Consider the following 26397-nt stretch of genomic DNA (forward strand, 5'->3'; position numbering starts at 1 on the left):
ACTAAAGTACTATTTCTACTGAATACATATTGCTTTCACATCATTGTAAAGTTTAAAATCATAAGTCAAACCATCAAAAATAGGGGACAATCTGTGCATCTGTTGAAGTGTGTAAAAGATACCAACAAGGAGAGAAAGGAGGTACTGGAGAACAAAAATGACCAAATTATACTGGTATAGTGTGTGCATGTACGAATCGTAACCATGAATCCCACTATTATACAAAATTATAATGCACCAATATTTTCTTAAAAGATACCAACAAATGTTTCTAGTACTTATTTTTAGAGAGATGGCTAAGAGTGGAGATGGTGGTTGCAGGTAAATTCAGTTTTATCTGTCTTGTTTGAATTTTACATCATGAAAATTCTCAGTTGGCTTGAAAACTAAAAGGGACTTTATTTAAAAAAAAAAAATCAATGAGGCTGCTTCTAAGGAGTCCCCCAGCAATGCAGGGTTTACACAGACCCCAACCAGCTCTTACAGCAACACTAGAATTTGACAGGACAGGACACTGGCTCTACCCTCCAGTCTAGAAGAGCTGCACTATGCAGCAGTCCAGAGAAACAAATGGAATGTTCCACCTCCACCTTTTGGCTGTTGTTATTTAGAGAGAATTCTATGGACTGTTTATTCCTTTCCTGACACCAGAGACCCTTCAAGCTCTACTCTTCTAACACTGGCTCCAAGAAACAACCAGCTCCAGTCACCAGGGGGGCTTTCACTTTTGCAAAACCGGAGACTAACAGAGGCCAAGTTAAAGCCTTCCAGGGTCATGCTGAGAACCCACTCTAGAAGTACACCTGGTTTTCAACTGCAGTGAAGGTCAAGGGTATCTTCATGAAGAAAAGTGAAGGGCAGAGAGGAAGCTGAGAGCAGGCTTCGGGGGAAGCAGGAAGAGGGCCTGTGGCTGCAGTGTGCTGGGGCCTCTCCTCAGGCAACTGAGATGTAATTCTGCTGACTGGGTCCCTGGGGGGCTCAGCTGTCCTGTCCCTAGGGCACACGCACAGGCAGGTGTGCAACTCAGGTGCCACTGTTCTCTCCTCACTGCCTCCCTGGTGCCTCAGGTGCTTGCCTCTGCTCCGAGGAGAGGAGTGACAGGGCCACTGGTTAGGTAGACTGCTCCACTTTTCAGAGAGGCAAGCAAAGTATTCAAGTGCCACTGGAATCAGAGTGCAGTTATCTCCTGCCTAGTCATTTAAGCAAATCGGTTTTGTGACACTACACAAGCCATCGAGGCCCTAAACTGTAATGAATACAGCCTAGCACACCTGTTTGTTCTGCACCAAACATCCCCATGTCAATCCAGGGGGAGTGGCATGAAAGTACCCCTCAAATCACACCAAGAGGAAAGATGATGCACACTCCCTACCTCTTCCCTAGCCTATAGGATCCCTAAGTACCACATTTAAAGCCTTTACGAAACTTTTCAAGGGTCCTGTTATGGCTATTCCATGAGTAAGTACCGGAAGTCTGCCTTCTCAGCCGGGGAAATATCACCCCAACTGTCTGATCGTGGTCCTCTTCATGGAGATAGAAAATTGTGACAAATAGACTTTCAATTCTTCTAATCTTGTTTGGTTTTTCATGAAAACCAAATAATCAAAATTGTGCTTATCAATGAAAATGTGAAGATCAAAGATTATGTTGTTTTACTTCACTGGGATTATGTTCTTTTACTTCACAGGGTCCCCCTCCTAATGACTGGAGATCCTAAGAAACATCCAAAATGCACTCACTGATCAAATTCACACCGTGCACCTGTGTGTGCCAAGCGCCACAGACCAGAAGCAACGAGAGACACACAGCCCTTGAACAGTAACCAGCAATTAGTTACTTGTAATGCAAAGGCAAAGGCAGCTACAACTCCAGAGGGCTCAGCAAAAATAAAGACAAACAAAACTAGAGATTGAGGAGGAGCCCCAAGTATGCAAGGTTCACAGTGGGTCGCTCAAGGAGCAGAGCGCCGGGGAGCTTGTACTGTTCTTGCAATTTTTTTTTATGGGTTTGAAGATTTTCTAAATAAAAAGATTTGGGGATCTGGGAGGAGGAAGAGGCAAAACTGCAAGCATAAACTGTACTTCACACCACCAAATGGCTGATGAGAGGAAGTTCTTTACAGAAAGTTCTCTGTTCATAAGTGAAAATTAGAAAATCACCATCTGACAACCTTTCATGAGATCCTTTCTCGAGGCAGCTGTCACCCAGGGACACCACGACCACCAGGGGGGAGTCAGACAATGACCGTGAAGTACAGGATCCTGCACCCCAACCCCCGATCAATCACAGACTCGCTTAAGTGGAATAACCAGACACCTGTGCCCTCAGGAGTGCTGCAGTGAGACCCACACGGCGCCACCTACGGAGTACGCCTGCCTCAACAACGAGCCTCAGCTGAACTGCCAGTCTGACCTAGATCTAACCATCCATTTAAGAGGGGACTTGGGAGACAGACAACTAGAAGAAATGGGCCCAACCCAGAATGTGGGACACTCCACAGGACGAGTTTCTTACCAAAAAAAAAAAAAAAAAATCAATGGCACGGGGACAAAGGCAGCCGTGAGTGCTGGAGCATACAGAGAGCACGTGAAGGCAGATCACAACTCGAGCCAACACGCGGACCTTGATTTGTCCTTTTTGCAGCTCAACTTGACAGACATCTTTGAGACAATGAAAGTAACTGAACAGGATCTTGGTATCAGATGACATTAAGGAATTATTATTAATCTTGGTAGGTATGATAATGGCACAGTGGTTAATAAACAAAAACAGCCCTTATCAATTAACAGAAATTACCTCCCGTGTTAAAGGAAGGAGGGAGGAGATCAATGACATCGTTCAACACTGTCAGGCTCCTCCACTCCCCACTGGCCTCACAGAGGATGATGGATCTTTCACCTCCATCCGTACATCTTCTTAAGACTAAATAATGATGCGGCCTCACATACGTTTAGCTGCGTTATTCCCCATCTTTCAAGTCATGGAGCCCTTACAAATAACAGTTAAATGGTGAACCAGGGTGATGGGCGAGACTTCTCACGGGCAGAGCGAACGAGCCCGGGGGTCCTGGCAGCACTAGACATGACCAAATGGGCCCAGGGTAGACGGTGCCCGCATCTGGGCACTCCTGCGCTCATGTGCAGTGTGTGGCTCATCGAAGGGGAAGCTCCAGTGACCTCCCCCCGTGACACCTTCCTAAGAGTCCAGCCTCTGTGGGGATGGACAGCCTGCGACGGAGCTGGTGTAAGAGGACAAAGTACGTGTTGGCCACTTGCTCTCAGAGCTGGGAGCCCTCCTGCTCACTGAGGTTTGCCTTTCACACTTTTGTAGCCTAATAAGAATTAACTACTCGCTGCTAACGAGAAGGTAAAGGTTCTGACATGGCAATGACATAGATGGAGAGGACAGAAGCCCTTTAGTATTCTTGGAACATCTATGCCATTAAAAAAAGAGAGAGAGAGAGAAAGAGAGGAGGAGGAGGAGGGAAGGGGGGTAACCTCGGGACTAGCACCGGCAGTTCTCCCGCCATCTTGATGTCCTTGACACGTGCAGATGGTGTGGAAGTGGCTGGCACCAGAACAGCCCATGAGGAGGAATGAGCGGCCAATGGAGATTTATGTGAGGAGAGTGAGATGGACAAGGTAAAATTGTCAGGAGGAGTTGTTAGAAAGTAAAATATATTGTGACAATTCCACTCCTGCCGTTCATCAATAAACTGACAGATCATTTAGTGTCAATTAGGAGTGATAGATGGACAAGTCCCCATGATCCTGGGCCAAAATTAATGGCTGGGAGGGAGAGGGTGATTGAAAATGACGGCTGACATTGAGAGCAAAGTCCTCAAAGTCCCCGAGGGGCCATTACTTGCCTCATTCCCTTGCAGATCAATGCAGGGACAAACCCAAAAACAGACACTTTGAGACAAAACTTAATCAGACTACCTTTCCCTCCTCTCACTACCAAGTCTGGTTCCCTCTCATTCAGCTCTAGTCCCCATGGCCAAGTCAGTGACCCATCAATTGTAAGTGTCCCAAATCAGGCAACTTCAATGCCAAGGACAGCTGCCTCCAAGACAGAATCTTTGGCACAGCTATTACCCTGGTGCCAGGAGAAAGGACAGTTGGTGATTCCAGGTCCCGAGCCTTTCCTGAATTCAGCCTTTCCTTGTGTCTGGGGCAAACATAAGAGTCCTGGCACCCATGATCTCCAGCCAGTGAGATGGCCGACAAATGCCCAGTGCTCTCTCAGAGAGTGCTACACAAATAAAGCAAAGGTGTCCGGGAAACTCGCATTTCTAGGCTATGAGCTTCTCATCCAGATCCATGATCAGTCTCCCCACTTCCCACTGTGACAACAGAGCTGGAGACCTCTCTTTAAGTCTTACTTTCCTTAAAGACACCGGCAGAGTTGAATGGGGCCTACCTGCACTGCTGTAGAATGAATGTTGTGTCTGGTCCCCCCTAAATTCTTTTGTTGAAATCCTAACCCCAATGTGATGGTGTTTGGAGATGGGACTTTTGGGAAGTGATTAGGTTTAGATAAGGTCATAAGGGTACAGTTCCCATGATGGAGAAGCGGAAGAGACACCAGATCTCTCCCCCCCATGTATAGGTACCAAGAAAAGACCATGTAAGGTCAGAACCAGGAAGAGATCTGTCGCCAAAATCACCACTGTGCTGCTGCACCCTGATATTAGTCTTTCAGCCTTTAGAACAGCGAAAAGTAAATGTTTGCTTTTAAGCTTCCACTATACAGTAATATGTTATAGCAGCTAAGACAGGTGCCGAGCACAGAGTAACATTATCATCCAAAAAAGGTTTGAGGTGGGTACACTATCTTCCCGTGTGCACTTTCTGAGAGTGAAAATAAGGTCACCATCCCCCAACACCAGATCTTAAACCAGAATGTTCTCCTGTCCTCTCTGCTCATCAGAAGTCATGCAGCTTGATCTCCATCTTCTCCTCCAGGTCCCACTTGGGCTTAGTGATTACCTCACTCACCCCGGCTCAGGATGAGTCCAAGGTTTATGGTCTCAGTAACTAGATAGATGGAGTCACTGTTTACTCAGAGTTGAGAGACTGTGGAGGTATAGTTTGGGGGTGGGGGACCAGGGTGGAAATTAAGAGGACCAATCTGGATACCTTAGGCTTAAATTCAAGTGGAAACATCACAAGTTTATTCCTCAGTGAAAACACTAAAGTTTTTTCCTGGATCATTCAGTTTCCTCTTGGAGTAAAATGCTTTTCTTTCTCATGTGCCATTTCCAAGGTGTTCCCTGCCTGGCCTCTCAGACTGTGGTCTGTTCTGATGAAACAAATTTTGGAGTCATCAGTGTTAAGTTGACAGTTAAACCTGAGACTGGCTGAGATCACACAGAGTGAGTGTTGAGAGAGAAGGGAGGTCTGAGGACCTGCCCAAAACAGACAGGCTGAGACAAAACACATGCAGACTACCTTCCTTTCTCTCTCCCCCAGGTCTGGTTCCCTCTCCTTCAGCTCCATTCCCCAGGGCCTCCAACTCTAGAGAGGTCAGAACAGGCCCCAGACTGAGGTGGCAAACAAGGGAACACCTTGGGAAATAGCACATGCAAAGGAAAAGCATCTAGTTCCAAGAGGAAGCTGATTTGATCTAAAAAAATCTTTAATGTTTTCACTGAGGAATAAAAACTTGTGACAACCTTTGTTTTCTTTGACACAGAATTTGTCTTAGTCTATATTTCAAAGTGAATTCTAGATATTCCAAACACTAAAACCTCCTAATAACTTAGAAAGATGTGGCTTCTAAGATTCTCACTAGTATGAGAACTGCATTTGAGCGTTCTGTTTTTTCCTTAACACTAAAAATTAGTGTATGTTATAAAAAGAAAATAGTGTGGGACTCAATATATCATATGAATACACAGAAAGACCACAGAACAGAACAAGCCAAAAAGTAGACTCATGATTTATACAGTGATTTAGACTATGACAGGGGTGGCTTCTCAGATCACTAAAGGAAACACAGATTATTAAAAAGAAAAAAATCATCAGGGCTGGGACACAGTCACTCAGAAAAAGAAAAAACTGGATCCACACCTCATACCGTATACCAGAATAAATTCCACATGGATCAGAGATGTGAATTTCAAAAATGAAAGGATATGGTTGTGTTCCAAAGAAACTTCTCTGATTAAAAAAAAAAAAAAATGGCAGGAAGCTTGTGGGCAATAGTTTGCCACTTCCTGATATATAGAAATAAAGAAGAAAGAATCTGAAAACTTACATATGTATATATGTTTACTTTTGAAAAAAAAAAAAGTATAGGAAGAAACACCAGAAACTTATAAAGAGATTACTCACAGCGAATGGATGGGAACCAGGTAGAGGGAAGAAGGGCGTGAGCAAGACTGAGGACACCTTGGTACATAATCTCCATTTCTGATCCATGTAAGTGTTTTACATATGCAAAAGTCAATTAAACAACTATGTAAACCTAATTGTGTATTAAAATTTGAGCTCTTAATCCAAATGAGAAAGAATTCAAGTAACTTCTGAAAGCAGCATCTAAACCTCTAGTGTGCTATATTTTAAGGACATGAAGAACTGCAAAGAAATCTTGAGCTTTACTTAGAGGTTTTTATTGGTATTTCATTAGTGATGTAATTACAAAACTACTTCAAGCGTGTGAAAGGACAGAGCCTATTTTCAAAAATGTGTTTCCCAGCTCTGTTCACTGAAGGAGCCTAGAAGCAATGCTGTCCCAAGAGCAATGAGCAGTGTGTGCTCAGGTCTTGAATTCTAAAAGTGTTCTCCACCAAAGGGGCCAATGCTCTTTGGAGCAGTGGCTGACTCAAGGACTAGACAAAGAAAATACAAAGTAAGTTTGGAATATGACTACTGTAGCAGAAAGCAAGCAGGTGCTCAAACACTAATAAGGAATAGCAAAGGAATAAAGGCCACCCTGAAGGAGTTCCATGGTTAACCTGGGACAATCTGAGCATTAATCATTATTATTATGGGAAAAAAAGGATGGAAATGAACTACAACACAATGAATAACAATAAAATCCATGGGTCTACAATTAAAAAAAAAAAAAAGGTAATTCGGAGAGAATAATGAAAGCTCTTCTTTATTAAAAAACAAAAACAAAACAAAAAAACCCTGTAATTGATATAGAATAAATGATGGAATTAGAAAATTAACATTTTGCAATCTTTGACTGACTCACATGAATGGATACTAAAACTACTAGGTGAAAGATTGTAGAGAACAGAATTCAAAGCGGCACCCCACAGTGATTACTAATTATCATAAAGGAAAAAAAAAAAAAAAGAAAACTTCACACTGGAGAGTTCTCAAGGTCACCACCTAAGCCAAGTTATCAAACTCAGCAACACCAATAAAGAACCAGTTTGATATGCCAAGAAGCACGCAGTATCACTCATTCTTGCCAAAAACCTTCAACTTGAATCTAGTCATGAACAATTTAGAGAAATGCAGAGTGTGAGACATGCTACAAGTCAGCTGGCCTGCATTCCTCAAAAGGGCAACATCGTGCTGAAGCTAGGGGCTGCGCTGAGGTCAAGAGAGACTAGAGACAAGCACCAAATACAATGTATGAACTCTGACTGGGTCCAGGACCCATAAACGACACTTTGGTGGGGAAATTTAAATATAAACTATGTATCAAATATTATTAAATCACTATGCAATGACCTAGATGAGTTCATGATACTGTGATTATCTGGAGAATGTTCTGAATCCTAAGAGATGCATGCTGAAATATTTGGAGGTAAAATGTCATGACATCTACAACTTACTTTCAAATGGTTTAGGGGGGAAAAGTAGAGGAGAGGTGCTGGAAGAAGTAAGGGGAAAGGGTAGAAAGAACAGGAACAAAATTTTAATAGTGCTATTTTGAAAGCGACAACTGGAAAGAAATTTAATGTCTATTCTTTGAGAAAAATAAAATATATTCCTGTGTATATCATAAGAGAAACTGATGTGGAAAGAATCCCAATGATGTGGTAAAAAGTTTTTTTTGGCTTACCTTTCATTTAAGACTTAGTGCAAGGGATTAAGGACCAACATGATATGTAATCTTGCCTTTAGAACTGGACTCTGAACCAACAGACATTTAGACTGGTTCCCTCCAACTCATAGGAACCTATGACTGCACTCATTGCATCTATAAAATGGGACGAAAGGCAAGGACCAGAAAAAGTCTCAGCCTTCACAAAGCATTCATGGTGTCAGACTGGCCTAGGTAAACTGAGAGATGGATTAAACCACAAGGAATCACAAAGACTCACCGCAGTGGAAACCTGTTCAGTCTGGAAGCTACCTGCTCTAAAATCCCTAAAAATCCACAGAGGCTAACAGAAGTGGCTAAAGGTAGCAGCCATCATGTCATATTCTAGAGGCCACTCTCTAGAACCACATTATATGACACTTCCATGTTTTACAGTTGCAGAGCTCAGAGGCCTGCATTATTACCTTCTTATGCACCACTGTTAATCACAGGTACTAGCATCACACTTAGTGCTTTTCCTCTATCATATGTTCAAGCCTCAGAATAACTCTTCCCAAAATGTATTATTATTGCTACTTTATAGGGGTAAGTAATTTCCCCAAGTTTATACAGGTAGCTAAGTGCTGAAACCTGAATTTTAACCTAGGTGAGTCTGAACCAGATGTCCACAGTTTTAAACTTATTGTGATGCTGCTTCCTGTGGGGAAAACAGGAGAGATGATAACTGCCATATCTGGATCAGCAGGCAAATCCTGCCCTTTTGAGGGTGGGAGGAATGCAGGAAGGACATGTGGAAGCAAGTTGGAGGACTGCTCTCTTCTCACTCAAAACAAAGATTCTGAAATTATTTCAGAGACATGGATATTCATTCTAGATGGTCCAAGAGGGCCGGTTGCCACTCTAGGTCACGAGCGTTCCCAGATGCTTATAGTAGCTCCAGAGTATCTCATTCATAGTTATGTCCAATCCTTAACACCAAAAGCTAAGACTTTGGCAAAGTGATACGCCTATTCTTAAGGCTCTTAATGGAACTTGCAGTTAAGGAAGATTCCTGATACTCAAATAACCTTTGCTTTTCTTGACCTGGTATTGCTTCTCCCAAACAGATCCTTCTGTAGAAGGTCCTGCAACTCATTGGAGGGATGAAGAAATTGAGGCCAGATAGGTTAAAACACTTGTTCAAGGTCTCTGAGATAACAAATGGCACAGACAGGATTTAAAACCATACAGTCTGGTTCCAAAACCTGCGCCTCTCAACCACCACACTCTGCCATCTCTCTACACAGAACAAGAGATCAGCCTCTGGTATAAGCAGTAGAAAGGCCGGAAGGCTAAGCCACATTCTCACTGCATACATAATTTTCTTCAATCCTTATCCCTTATACTTATCCTTATCCTTACATAGGGAGCACTAGTACGTCCATCCAGAGGCTCAGCAATGGTAAACACCTTGCTCAACACCATCCAGCTATGCGATAATGGAATCTGCATCCTCAGCCCCACAATGCAAGCCCCATGCTGCTCAGATAGTGCTGCCATGTTCACTCTGACATTAGATTATTCTTCCCAGGAACTCTGAAGCAAGAAGATAGGTCGATGAGATAATACTGGATGGTCATAGCATCAATACTTGTGCTGCTTGCAGCAACAGCTTACAGTAAACACAAGACATCTTCTAGGCAGGGTGGTGGTACACTGTTAGAGTCTGTAAACAAGTCAGGATGGCTCCTGGCATTTTCCCAGAGAATTGTTAGAGTCTGTAAACAAGTCTGGATGGCGCCTGGCAAAATGCCAGACGGAGTGGTTTGTGAAGTAAAGCCAGCGAGCCATTAAGTGCGGAGGTTCCTTATTGGTTGACCGATGTATCTAGTTTATGCTAATTAAGATAAGCTATGTGGAATGTATATATACCACTCCTGTCCTACAATAAACGGCTCCTACTCCTGCTGTATCAATCTACACAAGTTGCTCGTCATCCCCCAGTTATTCTGCTGCAGCCGGACTGCGGCAGTACACCTGTACCATTCTCTGTGAATGAACAGTGTGGGGTGGACAAACTACAGAATTCACCCACAATAACTAACAGGCAATTCCATTCTGCTTAGAAAGTCAAGAACACAGAATGCTACCATATGAATGAACTTTGAAAACATTATGCCCAGAGGGAGGCAAGGCATAAAAAGAACCACAGACTGTATGATTCTATTGATAAGAAATGTCCAGAACAGGCAAATCAGAGTCAGAAGTTGATACTGCCAAGGGCTGGGAGGTTGGGGGCATGGGGGACATGGAAATTGACTACTACCAGATACAGGGTTTCTTAAGTGGTGTGATAAAAATGTTCTAAAATTAACTGTGATGATGGTTGCACAACTCTATGCTTCTTCGAAGAATGATCACATTGCACTCTGTGATGCGTGAATGATTGGTATGTGAATTGATACTATCTCAATAAAGCTGCTACAAAAAAATAAAGCAACAACTTAGGAGTGACACCCCCGTCCCACCGGCCCACTGCCACCCACCCCCAGGAGTTGCTGGTACTCACTTTGACGCCTTCATGGAATCATCCGCCCAGCCGCCCAGCCTGCGAGGAGGCTTGGGAGGGGGAGCCTGTGATGAAAGAGAAGCCAAAATGACAGTCACTCGATGTGCACATTCAAATGTGGCTGAGGTTCAGGTCATCTAAACCAACAGTCAGCATATCAAAGCACTTCCCTGAGAAAAATACAAAAATAAAATGTATATGAATAAAAATATATAGTAAGCTTTCTAATTTACTATGAAAATCTGGGTGTTTTCAGAGCTTCCTGGTGGATAGATAAACTGGCACAGGGTTCATGGAGGACAATTCTCAGATGTGCACTGAAAGACTTAAAAATGCTCACACTTGTGTGTGTACACTGGGGCTGGAACCCAGGGCCCTATGTATACCAAGCACAGACTAACTGTAACACTGAGGTCTGCTCCAGGCTGCTCCTGTTTTCTTAGCCAGTGATTCTAATCCCAGGAATTTATCCCAAGGAAATAATCAGAGGAACATGAATGCTGCTTCAATGTATAGTTGGAAACAACCAAAATGGTCAGCAATAAGGAATTAAATGGTAGAGTACATATGAAAGTAATAAAGACATGACTGAGCCTTGCTTCGAAGACATAAACATAATTCGTGGGTTCAAAGTCTATTTGCCTAGAATGGACACATTCAGAAACCCACGTGCATGAATTCCTGTCCAGCACGTTTTAACTGAAAATACCAAGGGCACAACCACCAATCCACTGAGTCGCTTGAGGGGGGTAAAACAAGAAAGAACATTGCCTAGTTTGACTTGCTCAGCATTTTCCCAAGACTGGTTTCTGAAATTGTCAATTTTCTTTTTCTGAGAAATTTATAGAATTATAACTGTGGCTCTCAGTCTAAGGAGGTACACTGATAAAAGGACTGAAGAGAAGTGGGGGAACTTTCTACAAAGGGCTATAAAAACACATTTTTTTAAATTTTGTGGGTCTCATGATTTCTGGTGCAACTACAACAGCCATAGGGAATAAGCATGCAAAGGAGTGTAGCTGAGGTTCAAGAACACTTTACAGAAACAGGCAATGGGCCAGGTTTGGAGGGAAGGACATGGTTTGTTGACCCCTGGACTACATTGTGTGTCACAGAGGCCTTCTTTTTTAAAGTGGCTTAAAATCACACCTGGAACTTTTAAAGTGAATATCCCCTTCAAAGTGCCTTAACACCTTTATACTTTTGATATTTTAATTTTATACCAAGATATGTCTTTTTTCCTGCTTCTCAAGTAGCGCTCCAGCCTGCCGAGGATAGGCTCCATGTACTTGTGTACATGTACTCTGTGTACAGGCTGCCTGAGCCACAGCCTGCTGGAATCACTGTTGCGAATCCAAATCCTGGGATGCCTGCATCTACTTAGCCTCTGGGAATGTAAGTAGCACTTCAGAGAAAACAAACTGAAGCTCTCTATGCCAAAGGCAGACAAGAGCTGCTTGAAGGCTCCCATATACCTCAGCAACAATACAAATATTGAAGTGGAAACCAGCTACTGTTTGACCATGCAGGAGGGAAATTCTAAGATGTACTAACTGATTATACCACTGCTTCCCTAGTCACTCCATAATCCTCCATCCATAGGCTGGAAGGGGAAGCCCTCTATCCCATAATTCCCCTTCACTTTTGCACAACTGACTGAGTCAGGGCTGTACAACACTCAATCAGAACCAGCTGGATTCCCTGTCCCAGGAATCTGGAGCTGAAGCACAGAGGCGAGGTGGCTCACACTGGAACTAAAAGGACCCTAGAATCCGAATAACCTAAGAACGCCACAAGCCAGAGCTGGGTGTAGGCAGAATCCAAGGACCCTGTCTGGAACTCTTCCAATGCACAAGGTACAGTGCTGGGGAGACAAAATGATAAAGTGAATTGAACTACACTGAGATCCCCTGAGTCTGGCCTGCAGTTATCTTTCCTGTGCTTTTGTGAATAATATCCTATACTTTACCCAAGGATAGGTCCATCTCGTGATAATGTAAGTAATGTCATAAATTGATAGCCATGTTTTGTTTGGCCACACAATTTTTTGTTTTAAATTTAGGCTACCGTTTATAATATGGAAGATTTCCACATAAAAAAGTCACTTTCCAGCTTATGAAAAACTGGAATATCCAGTAATGCTTGGGTTGAGCAGGAGCTGCCCCCTCTAGGCAGGACACGTGTACTGCAGTTTGCCACAGGTCCCACCCTCCCTTTCTGTCTCCTTCCTTACTTTTAAGTGACACTGCCATCCATTATTATTGCGTTGCGCTATTCTTTCTCTCTCAGTATAGAATTCTCTCTTTGTTCCTACGAACACCTGAAGTGGGAAAATGAAAACTATGTTACATGTTTTGAAAAAAATGGGAAATGAGAAAAATGGGAGCGTGTTGATCTTTCTTACGTGTTCAGTGTGCAAACTGAAAGCACATCCGCCTTAGCCCTAGTCCCGTTCACTTACTGACACCTGGGTGTGTGGCTCCTGAACTAGATTCCCAGTACCAGGATCCTCTGCCTTCTTCTCTTTGCTCCAGATGTTGGGAAGGGCAGAGGAATCCAAGTAAAATCCATGGTGCCACGATGTGGGGAGTGTCCCAATCTATACAATGCCAAGGGTCCACAACAGGAGATGGCATGTGTGAATCCTAACACCACCTCTACCTTCTATAGTAGGGTGTGTTACAATGATAACAGGAGGAGCAGAGACTGAACTGGGACGGGATTGCAAAAGATTAGGCAGCATGGAGGAAGAGCACCGAGTAACCCCTAAAACTGGGGAGGATTCAATCAGTGACTCGATGTTAAGAGCTTAAAACAGTGCCTGGACATAATAAGAGCTCTAGCTTTCCCATGATCACTGCCATCATTATTACTTATACCCACATGGGACAGAGTAGACCATGTGTAGTAAAATATGCAATCATTCGGGGGTGGGGGGGGGCGAGGAAAGACTCCTTTATGTCTGGCCTGATCTTGTAGTTACTCTACTAATGGGTGTCACGTGACTGACGAAGAGCGCTCCCTAAGAGTCTAAAAACCAAAATGATCTGCTTTGTCTCCTTGAACCAAATCCTAGGAAGCCATGGCTACTGGAGGGTGAGTGAAAGTCCTCTCTGCTTTAGGAAACACAAAGCCACATTTTCTTTCATTTTCTCCCCATTACAAAATGGTGCTGGCAGCTGCAAAAAGCTCAGCACATACAAGTCACTCCTTCATATCTGGTACAGTTTAATAACTAGTTCTAAAATCAGAAGTTTTCTTTACTAAGGACAGATGCCTTCAAGAGTTGACATAATATTATAAAAATTGTGTAGGCTGCTAATTTTCATTTCCCCCAAACATCAAGAGCTCCTAGGAGAGGAAGCCCAGAAAAGGTACAAAAAAATCCTGAGCGAAACATGCTAGAGACTACTGGGATCCTCTCTGCTTACCCTACCCCACTGCCAGTAAGCCTCAGGAGGGCACTGAGGCAGGGGGAGATGGGGAGAGAGAAGCAGAACTTAGCTCTCTGCAAAGTGAGGCGGGGGCATCTAGGGAGATGTCAATCTCCTGATGGGGAATCCTTCCGTTCGCTCATGGTTTAGAATTCTGGGCCCTAGGCCTGGAAATGTTTCTGTAAACACTGGAAATGTTTCTGTCATGTCTACATACAGATGCCCTGGCTGGATGACGCAGGCTTAATTAATTACTATTGCCAAATTATAAAGGCTCTTCCCTAGAGTTCAACTTTGTTCCCTTTTTATGGAGTCTGGCACTGTCCTAACTAAAAAAAAAAAAAAAAAAAAAGACGACATCACCCTGTCCCCAAATGTTACTCAGTAATGAGGTCAAGGAGAGGTAGAATTCAGGGAGTACCAGGTAGGTGAACTCTGTGACTGGATCAGGATCAATCTGAAATCCAGGAGGACACAATGGAGGTGGCAGGTGGGAGGGAGGGAGGGAGGCCTGGCATTATTCCAGGGAAAGGCCCCTCCAGGGTCCAAAGGTGAAGCTGAGGTGGAGTCTCTCAGCCACAGGGCAGCTCTACTGACTTCTGCAGTTTCCTTGTCACCCTGGAGGACTTTACGGGGCCACTTTCTCCTGGGGCATCATTAAAGCAGCGCTCTGATGAGCCTGCACACAGCTTGCAGTGCATGACCAAAAGCTAAAAATAACTCTACCCACCAGGGAAGTCCAGACAAGAAGAGAGGCCAAAGAAGCTTTATGGGAACTGGGTCTTGCCCTGGATTGGAAAGGTAAAGGAGAAAGCATTCCAAAAGCAACTGGATCCAAGGGTAGAGTGGGACCAGGGGTAGCGCGTACTTCATCACCATCGTGGTGGGGGTCCCGGGAAAAACCGCTGGGCTGAGCCCTTCAACATCCATTACTTTTACTTACAGGCCTTAAGTGGAAGCTGATGTAACAAGATCATAATGCGGCAGTTTGAAATTGAGTGCAAACGACCTGTTTGAAACAGAAGCAGACGCTGTTCTTGGTCATGTCATCAAAAAGGTCTGGTGGTTCCTTTAGCTTGGTCAGCCCCTGAATGCCTGGCTGCTCTCCTTAGGAACTCTGGTGATGTCTAGACACCTTGTTAGCTCTGTTCCCAAGAGAGTCCCAGGACTCCCTCCCTGGTGCAGTCTGAAACACAGGACATACACCTAGACCAGACCACTGTGGTGACTCCTTCTAGCTGCCACAACTGCTGTGCTTTCTCTTCCCAGAGGTGGCAAACAGGATTCTGGGGACCTGCAGGGGCCTGAATGCCACCACCAGCTCAAAGGTCCCTTTTGGACTGATGAGAAGTTAAAACCCTTTAGTCAGGGACCCTTCCATCTGAGACAGGGTCCTTCCCTTTCTGGTAGGGTCAGAGACACAAATGCAGGGCTTATTTTTCTTGGGTTTGTGTGCTCACATTCTCTGTATACAATCTTTAGGGCTGTAACAGGGCATTTTGTTCCTGGAACCCATCTCCAGAACCAAACACCTGGGGGCACACTGCCAATTAGTTTCAGGGTGTGCTTTGGAAGAAACTGATTTGTTATCCCTGTAATAGGGAGGAGAGGGGGGAAAATTAGATAAGATTAGAGCTCAAATGACCTTAAGTGCCATAAATAAGAGTAGGCCCGACCCTAGAAAAGCACTGATTTATTCTTTAAATGACTCTGCTTCTGAGATCCAGGGGCACAGCCCCAAGATGTCGGCTGGAGAAACAATTTCCAATTCTGGCTGATTTACTGCCAGGTAACATTACCCCAACTTTTTTTTTTTTTTAAATAGAAGGAGTCTTAAAATATGCAACACCAAGAGGGACAGAAATAGGAAGGGTGACGTAGCCCTCGCAGCGCATCCCTCTGTTCTCTCTTGAAAGCGGAGTCACGTCTCGGAGTGTGGGAAATGAGCAGAGCCTGCCGGGGCTGCCGCCCGATGGACGGAGGGGGCAGGACCCTGCATAGCTCCTGAAGAGAGGCAAAAATGTGCTGCTCCAAAAATAAACAGGGGCAGGGACGTGGGCGAGTGAGGAGCTGCGAGCATGTGACCGCGGTCCTGAAATACCAGCTCTCTACAAAAAGGAGCCTGTGCGAGGCAGAGCGCGGGAAATTCAGGAAATGGCCTCTTTATATGGTCCCATCCGAATGGGCCGGGATTCAACCAACTGGAATGACCGTGTCAGAGGGAGCTTTTCAGGCCAGACTTATTTCTGATCTTTATATGGTTCCCCCAGATTCTTAAGATGCCTACACAGAAAAGATGCTGGCAGTGCCAAAAAAGGAGCCTTTTGAGTTTAGAAACTTCCCCCTCACTCTCAGGAGTCTTGGAGAAATCCCCCTGTCCACCCCCAAAATATGAACCAGCCGAGAGCTCTGAATCCAAACAGCAACCTGTTTCAAAAAGCCAGTTCCAGCACTCGCATAAATTCCCCACAGAAAGACATTTAGTTAAGCAGGATCCAGCACTAATGCCGCACCTAAATAGCTTCCAGCTTCTAGGGAGCAGACAACTCCCACATTCAAACCTGGACTCCTAACTAAACACAAGCTTCCCTTTCTTAATCCAGAAGACAGATGACAGATGCTTACTAATGGGTGCAGACCACACAGGGGCTGGCACTGGCTCCTCTAATCTGTCCCGTTTATTCATCCTGCCCCAAACCCTGGATCTCACCCAAGTCTTCCCACAGTAGATTTAAGGTTAAGGAAGGTAACGGATCATCTGAGCTTTCAACGAATCCCTGTGAGTAATCCCAATTCTCTCAAGTCGAAATGGATGCATCTTAATACAAATTGATCATGGATGGATGCTAAAGTGTTAGGTGAAAGATTGGGAAGAAGTGGGCATTCTAATAGTTACAAAGAACTGTCCCAGGTATCACATATGAGGTGCCAGGGAGATGTATATCATCACCCTACCCTAAAGATCCGACATAGCAGCAAGCATTAATGAAGGGAAGTGACATCCATCCCTTGAAGTATACAGTGCCATCCAGGAAAAACTCTGACTGCAGTGTTCCACTGGAATCTAATTAAGGCTTCCAGGAAATCAGGTGAGAGGGGAATAAATTCAATGACACTTAAAAGAAAGAATAAGACAAATCTAGAATGTGTGAAATTTTATAGAATAGTACCCCAATCTCTTCAAAAACTCAATGCCATAAAAAGGTGGTGGTGGTTGGGGGACTACTACTCTAAAGTAAAAAGAGACTGTAAGAGAGAAAAATGTAATGGTTGTAGTTGGACACAATGCCTTTATTTTATTTATTTATTTTTATGTGGTTCTGAGGATTGAACTGAGCACCTTGCACATGCTAGGCGAGCGCTCTACAGCTGAGCTACGACCCAGGCCCCATGGTGTGATTCTTGATTGAATCCTGGATTAAAAAAAATATATACCTATAAAAGACATTTGGGTACAAATGGGAAAAATGAATACGGACTGCATAACATAATGTTAGGAAATTGTTAATATTGTTAGGTGTGGCATTTTTTTCCTAGGAAAGTGTCCTTTTTTGGAGAAATATGCTCAAGTGTTTAAGTAACATGATATCTGTAACTTTGTGGAAATAACTCAGAAAAATATTATACATAAAACATAACAATTATATTTTTAAATATTGTGTAAATTATAATTCAGGCAAAACGCTAGTAACAGTTCAAGCTAGGGGATGAGTGTATGCTGTTAACTGTACTATTTTTTTCTCCTCTTCTAATATTAGTGAAAAGATGAGCCGAATAAGAAAGAAAGTAGATGCATGAAGTTTAGGTTAACAAAAGAGAAAAAAGGCAGAGTTGGTGTAAAGAAGGGCACCATTTTGATGGGTGTATCACTCGAGTGAAGAACTATTTGAATAGGAAGACAATTTCCACTTAATTGTCAGGAATTCCTAGAAGTCTCAGCACCAGAATATAACTCTACACACAAAACCTCAGGTCTTAAGAACCCTGCTATGACAGGAAAGATGGGAAACGTGCTCGTAGATGGAAGTGCCTCCCGCTTCATCCCTTGCAATTCGCTGCAGATGGTATTTTAATTGTCTACACACACATTGTGAAGTTTTGGTAAGGAAAAAATGTGGTAGAAAGAACACCAGGTAATCTGGCATCTAGACCCAGCTCTATGAATAACTAGCCCACGACACTGGGTTTTTCATGGCAGCAGGGATTCTTCCCAATCATACAATTCTATAGTTCTACAAGCCTATGATTTGTAGTATTTTAAAGACAGGAGAGGGCACTTAAGCCAAAAAAAAAGGCCAATGATGACATTTGAATGGGTATGAAGGAAACAGGAACAAAACAGAGAGAAGTCAAGGCAACAGAGAGCAATAAGAAAACAGAGACTTGATCAAAGGCCGGCAAGCCAATCTAGGCAGTGAGACAGCGCGTGTTAACGAACTCACAGTTAATAATGATAATAATGGCCAACGCGTATTGAGGGCTTGCTCTACACCAAAGCTCTAGAAAGATTACTTTGTTGAATCCCATGACTTGATGTGGTGGGCACAACTACATACCAAGTTTACAGATGAGGAAATTGCAACTTAGAGGTTAACTCACCTAAAATCACATCATTTGTAAACAGTAGAGCAAAGATTCAAACCCAGACCAGTCTGATGGTAGATCTTTACTGGATCAGCTGAGGTGTCACGACTTCCCAGCAGCTAGCATGTGTCAGCTAGCATTGGCTTGGATGGGATCCACAGCCACAGAGGAATCAATCTGGGTTGGAACAAAGTTCTGAAGAACAAGATAGCCTAGATCGGTACCATCCAGCTTGATGTGGAGAGAAGACTTCGGAAGTCCAAGATACAAAGTATGGAGTATCTACTGATGGTATAGATACATTCAATAAGACAGGTGAACGAGAAAGCAGCTTGGGCTAACCCTTACCCTGTGGGTAAGGCTGACACTGAGAGAAGGGTTAAGGGCAGAGTCAGGATTAGAAAGTGATGCCAAAAATAAGCTGTGACAGCTGGAGCGCTGTGCCAGACTGTGCAGGGCTGGTTACAGTATAAATCTGTGCACTTGAAAGTTACTGGGTCCTTAATGCATGTCACAAGCCAGACTCCTCACACCCACAGGACAGTAGCTTTTGAGAACCAGGGACTAACTTGAGGGGAGAAGGGAGCGTACAAGTGGGAAGCAAGCATGGGAAAGCTGTAGTTCCTGAAGGTGCAGGAATTGGGGACAGGGAGGAAAAAGGGGATGGGAACAGTCCTGGGTTCAAATCTAGAACTGCCCCTTTCTAGCTGCACAGCCTTGGGCTGGTCACATCCTCACTAAGCCTCTTTTTCCTCATTTGTAAAATGAAAATGATAATGAGTCCTTTGGAGGTCTACTGAAAACCCCGGTGACACTTCCTGGCTCAGAGGAGACATTTAATGAATGGAGATGATAGTGCCTATTATCATCATCAGAAATAATAATAGTAATAACATGCAGACTTCAGAGAAGAAAGGCTTAATGCCTAGGGTTGAGACAAAGGGAAACTTCTGGTAGTCAAACATGGTAAAGTCTTTTATTTGGGCTGTCCTGCACATTGTTTCAGCCAAGGGATCTAATTCTTATCTAGCCTACATTCCCTAAAGAGAGAGACACCCTTTAAAGTTGCCCAATCAAGAGAAAGAGCTGGGTGCAGCATGCTGTAATCCCAGCAGCTCAGGAGGCTGAGGCAGGAGATCTCGAGTTCAAGGCCAGCCTCGGTAAAAGTGAAATGCTCAGCAACTCAGTGAGACCCTGTCTCTAAATAAAATACAAAATACAGCTGGGTATGTGGCTCAGTGGGCAAGTGCCCCTGAGTTCAATCCCTGGTATTCCTCCCCAATGCAAAAGAAGAGAAGGAAACCACAGCTCCTGCACTCACTGGGACATAAATGTGAGGCTTGGGACAGCCACAGTGTCTGGCAAATGCTCCGGTGGTGTCTCCCTTCCCCAGAAACATGGTAAAATAAAAGGACCCAAGCCTGGTGTCTCAGCACAGAATTGCCCGCTCTGTGTCACTTGTGGGTTAGGGCTGTCAGCAGTTTCTAGAGAGGCTGAATTGAAGAGAACAGATTTCAGTCCTGAAAATCAACCTTAAAATTCACCCTGGATTTTCCCATCTTGGATGGCAACCTCTTGATCTCAATTTCATCCCCTGGGCCCTTCTAAATCAGCTCTCCTCTCTTCCTCTTCTTGGGTCTACATACCTTCCAGACACTTCTAAAGACGCGCCCCGTCCCCCACACTTTTTGCCATTCAGCCAACATAAACATTCTTTTCAACTTTCATCATAAATCAAAACCTACACATTTTTGTCATTCTCTTAACTCCTTTCTATTTGTTAAAATTAATCCAGCATGTGTGTAGTCAGAAATGTGCACGATGTCAGGCTGTGAATTCTTAGCACCCTAAGCAGCAACCCCTCCTGGCACCTGTGACTTCATGAGTTTGTATAAGCACAGTCTAGACTTGTTACCTCAACCAAGTCCAGAGCAGAATAAGTTGGAGCGAGTTGAGAGCAGCAGAAGAGTGCTGTATCCATGATGCTTTAAGAGGCTGATCTCGTACCAGACTCCTCGAGGGTGATGACGGAGATGAGTGGGGCTAGCTCAAAAGAACTATTAATGCGTGGGCTGTGGCCCCCATCCTGTGAGACCTTGAGAGGCCAGGCTCTGTTTCATTTTATGCCACCATGTGGTGGGACCCAGGACGCTGCAGGTCTCACATGGCTATTTTTCATCTTGCTTCAGTTGTGAGAGCCCAAAGAGAAAACGCTGTAAGCACAGAGCAAGGTCAAGGCTGGCAAATCAGCACACATTTCACTAGCCCTACTAGGCACCATTTCAAAAGTGGCCCCAATGATCAATAAAAATTTTTTTTTACACTTCTAGAACTGGTTCTCAAGCTTCTAGATTTCATGAACTTGTCAATATTTCAAAACATAAATTTTTGTTTGCAGAGGTGAGGAGTAGGGTATGGATAGCTGTGTAGAGTTAACAACTTTTAATTTATTTTGTTAAAAACCTCTTTTAAAAACCACCATTTCAAGCCAGGAGCTGTCGCACACGTCTGTAATCCCAGGGGCTCAGGAGGCTGAGGCAGGACAACTGTGAGTTCACAGCCAGCCTCAGCAGCTTAGTGAGCCCCTGAGCAACTTAGCAAGAGCCTGTCTCAAAATAAAAACTAAAAAAGCTGGGGATATAACTCAGGGGTTAAGTGCACCTGGATTCAACTCCTGGTCACAAAAACAAAAAACAACAACAACAACAAAAAACACCACCATGTCTTCTCACTATCACTTCATTAAAGAATGATTCTTCCCAATCTCCCCAAATTATAAAGGACATAAACCAGGATAAGGAATGGCCTCTAAATCCAATAAATTTAGTTCATGAAAAACTTATTACATTGTCCTTGTTTTCTTATTTTGGTAAATACTTTCTCATTTACCAGTGATAAACATGGTACAGTCTCTCTTTTTTTTTTTTTTTTTTTTTTTAGCTTTTCAATCAGTCCAAGCCAAAAGTCTAATTCCTCAAATAAGAAAGGCTGAAGGCCAGTTCTCCTTTACTATTCCCAGGTGACAATGGCCAGTCACAAAAGGCATGAACCACTTTCTGTCCCTTAAACCATGAATTTTACTACTCAGCAGGAGGCTGCACAGGAAGAGCTCTTTCCATTAAAATCGCACACTGCCAATCTCTTCAACTCTAGAGGACTTTTTAGATTAGCTTTTCAGAGTGCTCAGCATGGCATCTGTCTGAATGGATGCTTACATCCTGGTGACTTTTTCCTGGACTCTGGGCCTCTTTTGCATCTGTGTTGCTGATCATCAAGGGCACCACTAATGTCAGAATACTTTCTGACTCAGTAACTGATGTACCCAAATGTCTCTGTCATTAATCTCAAGAGAATGTTGATACCATCTGTCTGCAACAACCAGACTCATTCTTTTCTCACCAATATTACAACTTGAAAAAAACCACAGTGTATTCTGAAAAAATCCAAAAGCAATTGGCAGGTAATGGGGACTTATTTAAACATATAATATCTGAAATTACAAACAAATTTCAGACAGATTAGAATTATGAACTCTGAACAAGAGACACAAAACCATTATTTGAAGGCACTGAAGGACAAACAAAAGCAGGTAGAAATTGAAGGATCTGATCTTTGAAAGAAAAGTAATACACTGGGTAAAAAATCAGTGTTTGAATGGATTGTCCCCCAAGTGCACACTCCAGTCTGGGTGACAAATGGCCTGCTAGAAATCAAGCAGAAGGGCTGGGGACGTAGCTCAGTGGAAAAGCATTTGCCTAGTATCATGCGTGATGTCCCGAGTTTGATCCAAAACATTGCAAAAAAAAAAGGAAGAAGAAATCTAGCAGAAATCCTCAGTTAGCTTGAGAACAAAAGCTTCAGGCTACCAGAGAGGATAGAAAACGGAGGAAATCCCAGGATGTATAGAAGCACCAAATCTGCCTTAAAAAGTCCCCTAAAACCCTTAGTCAACACTTACAACTGCATATGCATGGACAAGACTCCGGGAAAGCAACTGCTGAAAGACCAACAAAATTTGAGCAGAGACTGAGATTTCAATTGCTGCTCATTGAAGGGGAGACAGGTTGGAGTTTGAGCTTCATCAGGTTAGAGGCACTTGGTATGTGTTCTGAATACACCACTAAAATCCCAGGAGGGTCACACCTTCGGAGAGAAGACCACGACCCAAGATGACGGAATCTGCTCTAGTACCAAATGTAAAACCAAAGTAGACCTGACTTAACAAAACCTAAAACCAAGCCTCCAAAAGTTTGAGAGATCCACAAATAATTTAACTACCTGCTAAAAGAAAACACTTTTTGGAGGAAGATAACATAATCTGAGTTTCTACAATGCACCATCCACAATGCCTTGTGCACAAACAGAAATTATTAAACTTGTGAAGCAAAGGATAGTGTGACCCACAGTTAAAATAAAAACTGACCTCAACTGACCCAGATGTTAGAACTAAGAGTCAGGGCTTTAAAAAGGCTATTTTAAATATATTCAAAGACTTGAAGGAAAAGATAGTCATAATAAATGAACAGATGAGGAATCTGGACTTGAAGGAAAACATAGTTACAACCAAGGAACAGATGGGGAATCTAAGTGAGAAAAGAAGTTCTATATTAAAAAATGAAAGGAGGGCTGGGGCTGGTTGTGGCTCAGTGGTAGCACACTAGCCTGGCATGTGTGAGGCACTGGGTTCAATTCTCAGCACCACATATAAATAAATAAAATAAAAGTCTATCAAAAACTTAAAAAAATGTATTAAAAAATGAAAGGAAAAATAAATGGAAATTTAGAAGATAAACATATAGTATCTGAAATGACAAATTCAATGGGCTTAACAGTAGCTTAAAGACAGCAGAAGAAATAATCAAGACAGATCAACAGAAAATATCCAATCTGAGAGAGAAAAAAAAAGATAAAAGAGGGAACAAAATGAACAATACTTCTGGAATAAAAAAAAAAAAATACAGGACAAACCTATGGGACAATTTCAAACAATCTAATATAAAAATTGGAGTGCCAGGAACAAGGAGAGAGAAAATGGGGCAAAAAGCTATTTGAAGAAATAATAGCCTTTTCCTAAATCTAGTAAAAAGTATCAGCCTACAGATGTAAGAACCTCAGCAAATCTCCAAAGAACAAATACAAAGAAAATCACACCTCAATATGTCATAGTCAAACTGCTGAAAATCAGAAACAGAGAAAATCTTTAAAGCAGCCAGAGGGGTGAGAAAAGACTTACGTATAGGTGAATAACGATGAGATACAGTGAAGGTCAGAGGTCAAAGGAATGGCAATCTTTAAGGTTCCGCAAGAAAAAAGTCTCAGTCTAGAATTCTATATCCAAAGAAAATTCTTCAAAATGAAGGAGAATGAGAACATTTTCAGATAAAGTAAATTGAAAAGTTGTTCTTGGCAAACCTATTCTTCAAGAAATGCTAAGGGAAGTTCTTCAAACTAAAGAGAAATGATACAGTAGATGGGGTAGAGAGAGAAGATGGGAGGGGAGGGGAGGGGAGGGGGGATAGCAGAGGGTAGGAAAGGCAGCAGAATACAACATACACTAGTATGGCAATATGTAAAACAGTGGATGTGTAACCGATGTGATTATGCAATCTGTGTACGGGAAAAAATGGGAGTTCATAACCCACTTGAATCAAATGTGTGAAATATGATATGTCAAGAACTATGTAATGTTTTGAACAACCAATAATAAATAAATAAATAAATAAAATAAAGAGAAATGATAACTGATAGAAATGGATCAACAACATAAATGGTAAAATTTCTGCATTTAAAGTAAAAATGACAATTGTCAGAGTGATGTTTATAATGTAGGTATTTTTTAAATATATGACATCAATAGCACAAAAGATGGATTGGGATAAATGGACTTACACTGTTGTAAGATTCTCACATTCTGTGTGAAGTGGTACAATATTAACCCTGAGTAACTGGTGGTAAGTTAAGGATTCCTATGCTAATCTCTAGAGTAACCACTCTTATATAAAAATTATATAAGAAGCTATGCCCAAAAAGCCAATAAAGGAACTAAAATGGAATGTAAAAGCAATCATTTAAACACAGTGACATAATTCTCTATTATACTGAGTAAAATTATGTGAACAGAAATGTTTTAGTCTATAACTGATGACTTTCAACCTTAGTACCCCTCTCCTGCAAAGCATCACTATTAAAATAATATTTTACTATCATTCTGCTCCTTCTCAGTAATTATTGATAATTATTGACATGTGCAGAATGAGAAATCTAGCCTAGCTCATGATTTCAATGAGGCTTTCTTATGGTTCCTAAGCAGATTCCACATTCTCCATTCCCAGCACCTTGCCTCCAGGTCCTTGCCTTCCCTTGGACAGCATTGCTCTTGGAGGTCTTTCAAGTAGAAGCCTGCTCATTTCTTATCCCCATAAACCCCAGAGTCCGAAGACCCTACTCCTACCTCACTCCCTCAAGTCCCTCTAGACTGTTACTCTTCCAAACTATTACAGAATATTCATTTTAAAATATATACCATTCAGCCAAACCAGCTCTCTTCTTCATTCCTGTCACTAACAACTTCCTGAGCACGTACTGGTCAAAAACTGGGCATCTAGCTCCCTCTCCACAGTCTCATCATTCTAAGCAAAGTCACTGATCATATGAACTGATGTTTAGCTCATGTTTAGCTCATCATATGTCTGATGTTTAGCTCCATGGTTCCCTGACCCTTTAAACACCAATGACTGTGCTGTTTTTTCAAACCCAATTATAACCTGGAACTGCTTCATTTCTGAAATACCTAACACAATCTGTGAGTTCACTGACAAAGTTTCCTTTTAAAAATAAATTTATTTAATAATATAAGGAGAGGTTTTTTTTTTTTAAGTCAATAATAATGTAAGTGGTATGTGGATACCAAAAACTGTAAAAAAGACAGTCTGGGAATGCCACGTTCGGGAACACTGCCTTGGTCCATACTGCACCATCCCTCATGACTGCTCCAACTGCATTCTACTGATCTCCCTGCCAACAAGCTCTTCTAGACTAGTCTTCTAGACTGTTCTCCAAGATAGCTGCCAGATTGATCTTTGCAGGAAAAAAAGACTCAATAATATCACCCTCTGTTTAAAATCTTTGTGGGCTTCCTACAATGTAAAACAAACCCCGACTTTGCTCCCTGGAACATAGACCTATATGCAAACACATTAAACTGCTCACCATGCCCCAAATATACGAGGACCTGCTCTTGGTGTCACTTCCTTTCCTGTCACCCTAGCCTACTTTGAGGTCCATCCCACTGTGCCTAACCCCACTGTCTTTACTCTCCCCTAGAATCCTCCAAACTCTGGATCAAGCCAGCTACGTGCTCTCCGGGTATCAGCACCAGCCTGTTGAGGGGCATCAACATGCTCTGCCTTCCCACCACTGGGGCCTACCTCAGAATGGGCCCTGCCCACTGTCACAGATGTCCTTTGCCCTTCCCTCTCGTCAGAAAATTCCTACTCATTCATTTCACCCCCCATTGCTAAATCCAATAAACTGCCTTCCTGGTCCCTCTAGGGGGCGTGAAACACTGCTGACCCCTTCATCCATCTGGGCATTCACTTCCCTTGGCTTCTGCACACCACAGGGTCCTGGCTTTCTCCTCCTGTCTGCCACTCCACCTCAATTTCTTTCTATGATCCATTCTCTGGCCGAGTGTTCCTTAAATGTGGGCAAGCCTCAGCTCTGTCCATTCCTCACCTTCTGTGAGAAGGCCTCTTTGCTTATTCTACAAACTCAAGCAGAGAACTGGGTTTGCATGAACCACCTCAATGCTAACGACTTCCA

The 26397-nt window shown here is 42.9% G+C and overlaps 1 protein-coding gene across 2 annotated transcripts in view; it reads right to left on the bottom strand.

Annotated features, from left to right (window-relative positions):
• Window positions 1-26397, bottom strand: part of Ift43 (intraflagellar transport 43) — a 78515-nt gene that overhangs the window by 42004 nt on the left and 10114 nt on the right. The window contains exons 3-4 of one of the 2 annotated variants that reach the window (XM_046440794.2): window positions 12792-12878; window positions 10559-10623 (exon numbers count right to left, since the gene is read on the bottom strand). In XM_046440794.2, coding sequence (XP_046296750.1) covers window positions 10559-10623; window positions 12792-12878 — 152 coding nt within the window. The remainder of the gene's footprint in view (window positions 1-10558; window positions 10624-12791; window positions 12879-26397) is intronic. The other variant, XM_046440795.2, reaches the window with a different exon arrangement.

Source organism: Marmota monax, unplaced genomic scaffold, assembly GCF_021218885.2.
Source record: "Marmota monax isolate L192 unplaced genomic scaffold, Marmota_monax_Labrador192_F-V1.1 WCK01_AAM20220418_F8-fsc00017, whole genome shotgun sequence".
In the NCBI taxonomy this organism is placed as follows: Eukaryota; Metazoa; Chordata; class Mammalia; order Rodentia; family Sciuridae; genus Marmota; species Marmota monax.